Source organism: Asterias rubens, chromosome 2 (genome assembly GCF_902459465.1).
Source record: "Asterias rubens chromosome 2, eAstRub1.3, whole genome shotgun sequence".
NCBI classification, from domain to species: Eukaryota; Metazoa; Echinodermata; class Asteroidea; order Forcipulatida; family Asteriidae; genus Asterias; species Asterias rubens.
The window spans coordinates 20,729,620-20,739,277 of record NC_047063.1 but is presented as its reverse complement, the minus strand read 5'-3'; the positions used below and the strand labels follow the sequence as shown (position 1 = coordinate 20,739,277).

The 9,658-nt window shown below is 39.1% G+C and overlaps 1 protein-coding gene across 1 annotated transcript; it reads right to left on the bottom strand.

Annotated features, from left to right (window-relative positions):
- Positions 1-414: 414 nt before the first annotated feature.
- On the bottom strand, positions 415-9,408 carry LOC117305390. The gene is made up of 7 exons (XM_033790264.1): positions 9,392-9,408; positions 8,791-8,885; positions 6,116-6,558; positions 4,016-4,294; positions 1,920-2,150; positions 817-1,003; positions 415-536 (listed from the first exon to the last, which is right to left on the bottom strand). Exons 1-7 carry the CDS (start codon positions 9,406-9,408, stop codon positions 415-417), a joined length of 1,374 nt encoding a protein of 457 aa, XP_033646155.1.
- Between the last annotated feature and the right edge of the window lie 250 nt (positions 9,409-9,658).

Genomic DNA, 9,658 nt, shown 5'->3' with positions numbered 1-9,658 from the left:
CTTCAGGTTTGTCAAAGTTTAAGCATAATGGTGGAAAACATATAAGTGCTTACACTGAGAGCAACTGTTTTGTTAGCTAACCATTTGTGCATTGATCATTTTAAAGGTTCGCTGATATATCATTGTTGGTACGTTGAAGAAAACGTTTGTATTGTAATTTTAGTAAATAATTGCTAAATAATTGGGTCTCAAAACTCATCACTGCAATTACCTATCTTTCTATCTTTCTGAAAGTTAGTATATACTCAGCGCCTTGAGTACTTGTTTGGTAAATACGTGCGCTGTATAAGACTTCGATATTATTATAATTATTATTATTATTATTAAATGTTTGGTTAGAACCAACAATTATGTACCTTTAAGCATTAGTCATAATAGCCAAGAGCACGGGTAAACTAAAATTGTGTCTTTTGTTTATGTACCTGTGTTGACGATATTGCCAAAGTCTAGCCTTGCCTTAACCGTTGCGCCTGTGGAGTTATCAGAAACACCAGAGTACTGGGGGAGCTCATCCGGCATACAGTCGAAATTATCGCCTGAAATTAGAAACAGTCAGATCACGGATAAAGATTAGTATAGAATGAACAGACGATTAAGGTATTTCAATAGAACACGCCCACCCCGTGTTTAAAGGTCCCATACACTTTGTGTTGAAGGCGCGCGAATTCAAACTCGCTAATCGGGGTCTATAAGCCGGCGTGGCAAGAAATTATAGTCCTAAATCTGAAATCGAAGCCTTGTTGTCAAAAAGGGTCCGCAACGAAACCAACCATTCCGGAATACTCCGGATTAGCCAACTTATTATGAAATGAATACCTTTTCCAGCGAGTTGAAGTTCGCCAATCTTCATGATAGGATCAGTGGATCCGGATTGATCCGCTATCACATCCAAATAGAAGTCTGTAGCGTAGTTCTTGATCACCAGATCAATTTGAAAGATGGCGGCACTCAGTATGGTCATTGTTTCAGGACCGGAAATGATAATATCTGGAGAGCTTGTGGACTGTAAACAAAATTTAAAAGCAACTTCAATAAGAGTTAAACCTACAAACTAAAAGTCACAGTTTGCATGTGTTTCCTGGTACATCGGCCTAATTCCCGTGTTCATTTTGGAAATAATGAACGCTGATTCCGAGCCGTGGTAATACCAGAGTATTTTCATTGACAATGGGTCAATAATTATACATTGATCTCTATGACATGGATCAATGTTTAAATAACAGAAAAACAAAATGGCGGTACAATAAGATGTAGTGAGAGTGAACTATTACAAAAAGGGAAAAATAAATAAACTTCAGCAAAAGTTCTAAAGTAAGGAAGGTAATTCGTAGTGTGAAAAGTGTCTCAAAACGGCCACATAATTCGTACCATCCCAACTTTGTACATGTAATTTTAAATTCAGCATCATTCCCTGATGAAAGCATATTGTAAAAGCCTGAATATCTGACGTCACACTTGAATAACGCCAGAGACTGGACTCCAGCCGTCGTGTATATTCACCTTTGACCTACATTCATTTCACATAGAGATACGCAGTACATTTATTTACCAACATTACATGCAAGTACAGTGTCGCATAATGCATGCTGTATACATAATACACACATTGTCACAGCATGCAGACAGCCAAAGTTATGCTTTCCAAATGATTTTGATTGGTCCGTGATGTCACTGCATTTTATCCAATGAAATCATTGTATCCAATGGAATCACTGGATCTGAATCCTCGCTGATACAGATAGGGCCTGTCTAGCATTGTTAACAAATCAATAACATCATCTTTCTATCTTACACTGAAAAATCAATTGTATAATTTTATGATCCCCAAATAAGTCAACAAAAGCGGATGCAAATCTGAAAATAACTCGTGTATAATTAATATGCAGTTTGAAAACTGATCATTTTTTCATTGTACCTACCCAGCTGTCGATATCGCTGACCGGGGTGAACGACGTCTGGCCGACCCAGACCTCAGCGAGATTCACCCCGTAGTTGACACCAGCCGACACCCAGTAGGTCTCGCCGTATTGTGTGGCGTTGGTCTGTTGTAGAATCACCGTGAATTCCAGCTTGATCTTACTGCTCTGATCATCGGCGCTGTCCGAGCCGTCGTTGGTTACGGAACCAAAATCAAACACAATGCGATCGTACTGTGTAAGGGAAAACATCAATCAGTTCATTGTGATTAAAAATAATTTCATTCATTTATTGATTTCACATGTAAAATTACAAAGTAAAACAAAACAGAACGATAAAGAAAACATAAACATACATGTGGGAGCGAAAAAAAAGCAAGAAAAAAAAAAGCAGCACCCCGATGGATTTCAAAAAAAAAATTTAACTAAATTACTGATCAAGTTAAACTCCTGATACGTACAAAAGATTGGGTATTTTAATATACAAAACTGGTAAAAGAGAGATTCAGGTAAGTTACTTGTTCTGGTAACTACTTGTTCATGTTCTGGGGCGGTTTTTATAAGGTTTTTGAGTTGGATTTTTGTTATGCTAGTATCAACTTTCTTGACTACATTTTCACTTTTATAATTTTGTGGTTAGGCATAACCGACCCCATTTTTACAGTGTGCGTTTTGCGGTCGCAGAGGAGAACTAATTCTTTTATTCAATTTGTTTCCCTTTCTTATCAGATGTGGGGTTCGCCTGACGCTTATTTTTTTATTTTATTTTCGATAATATGAATGTTTGTATTGAAATTGTTTTACTAAATTGTTGCTTCTTTTTTAACTGTTCTGTATTTTTTAAACCATATCGCTATTTTTGCTCATGTTTTTTATTCTGAATTTTAATGTTTTTTTTCTTGGCTGTACAGCGCTTTGAAACAGTGTTAAAGCGTATATAGGATTTGAGGCATTGCATGGTGAGGTATCAATGTAAATTTGGGAGACTGTGACGATGACTAGACCAAGCTAGTCGAAACGTTGAGACCAATTCAGAACTGACTCCGCGGCAGTACAATTAATTACGATCCTATGAGCTAAAGTAGTAGTCCAGTCTATTTTCTATACCATCCGCCCTGGTAATAGTTAAAAAGCAGGACAGTTCTTCTCAGAACTGAGAAGTCTCCCGAACCTCCGATTATCTACTCCGCGGCAGTAGAATAAAGCAAGACAGTTCTCTAAGAACAAGTAGATACGCACATGGTGTTACCGCAAACAAAATATACAATGTTAAAGCGCTTTATAAATGCATTTAAGTTAAGTTAAGTTACTTGCATTGTTAGCAGCTTGTGCATTGAGCCTTCTTTGAATAGAATACACCTGTCCTTCCATTAACATTTTTGCTACATGGAGTACACAAGACATCACAATAATTATTGGCTCAATGCTCAAGCTTGCTCATCATGGAACCATAACCTTACAAGCTTTGCTTCTTTGTGGGTCCCTCCACAGTTTCGAATGTCCATGCTTATTTTTCATTATCAAACAACTATTTGTTTCCAACTAAAATTGCCTTTGATTTTATTTTGATTGTGTTTGCTTGATTGGTCCCGCCCGGATGACGAAGCATATGGTAACTGGTTCCTCGCTTTTGGAAGGCCCAATCGTCACGACCGAGAATCGAACCCATACTCTGGTATTCCACTTGCAACATGAAGACAGCAAAACAAGTCACTCGGCTGTTGTAAAAGCACATATAATTTTCAAATTGTTACTCATATTCTAAAAATTTAAATACCAGGAGACGGATTATTTAATCACGGTGATTTTGACACCTTGTTTGTTACAATCGGTCGAGTATTGTTATCGCGGTATGTGCTTACAGGTGAAAAGTGCCCATTTCCATTGTCGCAGTAACTCCTATTGACATCTCTCTGATTCAGCGTGAAGCTAATAGCGGGAATTTTAAAAAGCTGTTCTTGTTGAACGTTGGGCAGATTTCATATCAACATTCCCGCTATTAGCTTCACGCTGAATCAGAGAGATCAATCATGCTTTTACAACAGCCGAGTGACTTTTTGCTGTCTATAATTATCATCATTGGTCGTTTAAATACTTACCCTATGGTCATCTCCACTAGCATAGAACTCGGCTACCACATCGCCGCTACTAAACCCCGGGTAGTTCGAACCAATGTGGCTGAAAACTGGATTACACAGGACCATGATGGCGCTAGACTCGTATGGTGTGAGCAGCTCTACCCGTAGTGACGTAGACTGCACCGGAAGCCATAGGGTCAGGAGGAGGTCAACCTTCTGGCCAATCAGAATCTCTGTTACATCCGTGAACGGATCGAGTTTCTCCAGGGTGAAGGTCTCACTGCTTGGAACGCCGCTTGTCTGAATGCAAACATGCAAGGTAATAAATTATTTAAAACTGTTACATTTTTAATGACAGCACTGCCCGTCATCAAACGAGCATCACAGCGTCCCATCTCCTATAGTTTAGGAGTATGCAGCAACTAAATGGCATATTGTTTTTTTTATGTTAAAGGCACTGGACACGTTTAGTAGTTGTCAAAGACCAGTATTTCGAATTGGTGTAACCAGCACGAAAAACAACAAACCTTTGAAAAATTTGGCTAAAATGGTCATCGAAGTTGCAAGTACAATATAACAAACATTTGCACCGTTGTTGCACAAATTCATGTGCTTCATGTCTGGCGTCTGTCTCAGATTCAATTATTTGGTACTGAGAAATTACCTCTTTCTCAAAAACTCTGTATTTTCAGGGGATTCATATCTCATAATGTTATCAACATCATTTGTTTTTCTTTTTTTTATGTAAGTCGCCAGACACACAAGGCCTGAAGACCACTTCAAGGTGTTGGCTACAGTTATTTTATTCCAGAGGCTGTTGCCACCTACTCCTAGGGCTGAAACAGAGTTACCCTTTTTTACAGTCCATAAGGACGTTATCAAGTAAGTTGTCACAATTATTGTGTAACACTGTAACACATAGTTTTATCTGTAAATGGCGGCTATCCGCTGTTGGATTTCAATTATGAATAAAACAAATCAAAACAAAACTACAAATATCTATTTTGAGTAATTACCAAACGTGTCACGGTGCCTCTATTAATCAACATTACAAACCTAACTTTTGCAACTTGACTGCCAAAATTATGGTATGGCCTTAAAGACATTGGACACTATTGGTAATTGCCAAAGACCAGTCTTCCCACTTGCTGTATCTCATTATATGCATGAAATTACAAACCTGTAAAAATTTTAGCTCAATTGGTCATCGAGGTTGCGAGGAAATAGTGAAGGAAAAAATACCCTTGTTGTATGTGTGAGAAGTCTCAGATTAAAAATTTGAGTGAGAGCTCTTTCTTAAAAACTATTATTTTGAACAGCTCGGTGTTGTTTGTTACAGATTAAGTTTTTATGCTGACATATTTTTAGTAATTTTTTAGGCATGGCATGGTGAGGTATCAACATATATTTGGTTTGCGGTAAAACCATGTGACATAGCCCCATATATCGGTCCAATCCACTCCGTATCCTTGGCCCCAGCACCACTGATATCAAAACCTTTCGCTTCCTTGAAAAACCATCTGCAACGTTCTGCATCATGAAACTTACCGATCTAATGCTTCAGAAGTTGCAGATAGCACTACACTTGGAGTTGTTCAAATAGGTATCATTGGACACGCGTCTGGGAACTACGAAGAATAGTTCCCAGACGCGTGTCCGTATGCTTGTACACGAAGCGCGGATTGGGTATCTTTTCTTCACAGGACGAACGTGCATGCAGATGGTTCTACACGTTTTTCCTGGGAAAAAAATCTGCGCACGGTCGGGGGACAATCGGCATATCGGCATTAGCGGTAAAAGAGCGTTAGTTGAGAAAACTCACACGCAAAATTCACTTGATTTTTACTCAAAATCTGTGATACCTATTTGAACAATTCCAAGTGTAGTGCTATCTGCAACTTCTGAAGCATTAGATCGGTAAGTTTCATGATGCAGAACGTTGCAGATGGTTTTTCAAGGAAGCGAAAGGTTTTGATATCAGTGGTGCTGATGGGGCCAAGGATACGGAGTGGATTGGACCGATTTATGGGGCTACATGTGACACTACATTTTTTGAGTAGTTACCAAACTAATTTAAATATAGTGTCCGTGTACTTTTACTGGTCCAATCGCATATCTTACCGATCTCCTGTGTCTTGAATGAACCTCCACAACCTCCTCCTTAATTCCGGACGAGAATAAGATCCTCACTAGCATTTTAGATACTCTCTGGTCATTCTGTACATCATCACCATCCATCCGTCTCCTTCGACCCCGCGTTCTGTGCACAGGGTTCTTGGCTGCGATCTGCAGTTCAACCTCGTCCTTGTCAATCTCCGCCATTCGTTTTTCAACCGAGATTGAGAGTTCCCCGGTTCTGGGATCGATCCTGAATAAAGAGTCATCGTTCCCCTGCTCGATGGAGTAGAGAATGATCGAGCACGGGCACCCGTCCTCGTAGGAACATAGTTCTGCATCCGGGTCATTGGCCACCACGGTGGCTATGACGTCATCACGGAATGTTTCTTTCAAATTGACGTCGATTGTAAGAAGTGTTTGCTGGAATACTGGCACGTGAGAATTTTCTGTAAAAGAAAGTAGTCAAAAATTAACTCTCAAAATATTAAAAGAAAGTTGTCTTCAAGTAATGGGAGACTTTCCAACGCTAGGTGGCAGCAGACATACCGGGCAAATTTCCATTGTTTACGTAGTTCTGAACATGCGCATAATTCTGAGAACAATGGATTTACCCGGTAAGTCTGCTGCCCTCTATCGTCCCAGAAAGTCTCCCATTATGCAATCAAGTGATTTTTAGGTTTTCCAAGTTTTTCAGGTCCGACTCAAATGAGGGGGATCAAATGGACTGACAACCCATCAGTTTAAACCAGGCCCTCCGTGCGTGGCGTTTCAACATTGCAAATTATAGCAAACGGTGCCAAAGATAACAATACATTTACGTGTCAGGGTGAATTTTAAACTTTGTTTGGACAACTAACACTACCTAATAGAATTCGCACTCCCAACAAACGAACTTCTACATCAACCAATCAAATTATAATTAAAATTGCCTCAAGTTTGCCCAGCAATCCTTGCTACAAAAAAATTAAATGGTGTTTATGGTCCTTGACACAATCCATATTTTATCAACAAACATCGAATACTTTTTATTCATGCAACCTTTCTATCTTGTTCTTTGGACTTTTGAACGTCTCGAAAAAAAAAATTCCTCTCGAATTTGTTGTGAAAAAAAAATTATATCACCCTCGAAAAACAACAACACTGCCAAACAAACATTATCCCGGGTTTTACGCAACATGTTGCAAAAACATTCACGAACAAAATGTCTTCGTTTCCACCCTGCACTGCAAACAGCAGGATGGCCCTAGTTTTCTGGTTAATATCACTCCGCCGAAGTTAATCGATGAACTACTTAATAAATCATGACTTAAAAATAGTGGCCCTATTTTGGTGCAGGTTGGAGTTTCTATAATGCAATGTTCCTCGATCGATACAGCCCTAGAAAGAAAGATGTCAAACAAAGAGCAAGATGTATTGATTAATTAAATACAAGGCCCAAAATGGGGGACTTGTACAAGTACCTTATACTCGTTTTTTGACATGACCAAAAGATAACAAACTTTCTAATTTTGCGAAATTGAGTAAGCTGTGCTAAGGGATAAACTGCAGTCTTTACAGGTATCATACCCATCGTGAGTCTGGATGTTTGGTAACTTCTTAAAATGATGACTTGAGTGAGAGACTCACGGTAATAAATATAATAAAAATATGGATTTTTAATGCGCATATCTCCAGAAAACCGATCAAGGCGCCTTTACAAAAAGAAAACATTATACAATTGGAATGAAGAATAAACACAATTATACTTCAATTAAACCCAAGATAAGTCTATAAAGTGAACAAGTGTGTTTTTAGTTCCCTATTGAAGTTGTTGAGTGATGTTGTTTTGCGAAGTGAGACATGGTGCTTATTCCATAGGGCAGGAGCAGCTTTGGCGAAAGCACGGTCTCCGTAACGAATTGTTCTAGACCTTGGCTCTACTAGCAGATGAGATCCAGCAGACCGTAGAGCACGACTGCTTTGCTTGCCAGTAGAGATGAGTTCACAAAGATACTGTTGGGGGGGGGGGGGGGGGGGGGTACGGAGCTCTAGGAGTGCCATCCCACAAACTGAGTTACTGGTGGGGCTTGTCCATGCAGAACTTTGAACACGGTATATCATGCCTATAAAGCCTTTCTTAGATTCAAATTTTGGGGTAAAAAATATCTCTTTCTCAAAAACTACATTAATTTAGAGGGGGTCGTTTCAATGCTTTCGGGTATCAACAGCTCTCCAGTGTTCTTCACCTAGTAAGTTTTTATGGGCATTCATATTTAGAGTAATTACCAAAGGTTTACCCCTCCAAGTACCGTCTTCACATCGTTTTAACTGCTACTTGTTGGATGTTTATTTGGTAGAAGTATCTGTTAAAAACGTGGGCGTATTACCCATATCAAAATGGATTTATTCCCGTGCTATAATTAGCAGTGTGAGGGAGGGATGAAAAAGTTAACCCAAAGGAGTCTAACTGTAGGGAACAATCCTTTAAAACTAAAACAATAACGGCATAAACATTTACATTTTAAATAAAAAAAAAGATAGATTTTAAAAACAATTCCTATACGAATTTCAACTTCAAATAAAAAAGATTTAACTTCGAATCTAAATATGGATTGGTCCTGAATCACAACTATTTGGATTAACTTTGAAATCCATCCCATTTAGAGTATCTATGGCATGATAAAGACGAATTGACTTACCGAGAGAATCACAGCTATCCCCTGTCCAACACGGCGAGCAAACGCACTCCCCGCTACTTGAGCATGTCCCGTGGTAGCACTCAATCTTTACTTCCCTAATAATAAGAAACACAGAAAAATTCCACGATGAAAAACGTTATCATTTCTTTTTTTTTAACATTTAAAGATATAGGCCTACTACTCAGATCATTGGTCATCGTTCCCAATTTACGAACACTAAAGATCGTTGCCTTTTATTATTTCACTGAGCTGTTTAGAAGGAAACTCTGTCTGACAAATTTGTTTTAAAAGGGAAAATTGAAGGGGGCACCAGTCACTACCATGCAAACTTAAATTAAAGGAACACGTTGCCTTGGATCGGTCGAGTTGGTTTTTGAAAAGCGTTTGTAACAGTTTGTTGTATTAAAATGCATATGGGTAGAAAGATGTTGTAAAAGTAAAATACAACGATCCACACAAACATGACACCAAATTGCACGGTTTTCCTTTTACCTCGTTGACTAACACGGTCGGCACTTTATGGATGGCCGACAGTGTAAGGTACGACCACAGACGACCACACCATGTGAAAATCAGCTCCTTGAAAATCAGCTAAAATTACCTTAATATCTCCTCCATTTCCACCAATAACCTCCAAACGTGAGTATAAACAACTTGTCATCACTTTCACAAACCATCGAAGTTAAAGTCAAGCAGTATGCCCCCCAAAAAAGACAAAACTAAGTCGGCATCCACTTCGATATCATCAGAGTCAACTTACGCGCCACACTCATCAGGTGATCACCCCTGCTCGCCCATTGCGTCATCAGACAATGACATAATCACCTTGCGTCGGGAACTCCGGTCAATGGCGTCTGATCTCAGCAGC

Excerpts from the sequence above, each read along its gene's own strand:
- LOC117305390 (XM_033790264.1), bottom strand. Across the intron at positions 4,295-6,115 it reads ATTCAAGACACAGGAGATCG|ACAAGCGGCGTTCCAAGCAG; the intron begins GTAAGATATGCG and ends GTTTGCATTCAG. Across the intron at positions 1,004-1,919 it reads TCAGCGATATCGACAGCTGG|TCCACAAGCTCTCCAGATAT; the intron begins GTAGGTACAATG and ends TTTTGTTTACAG.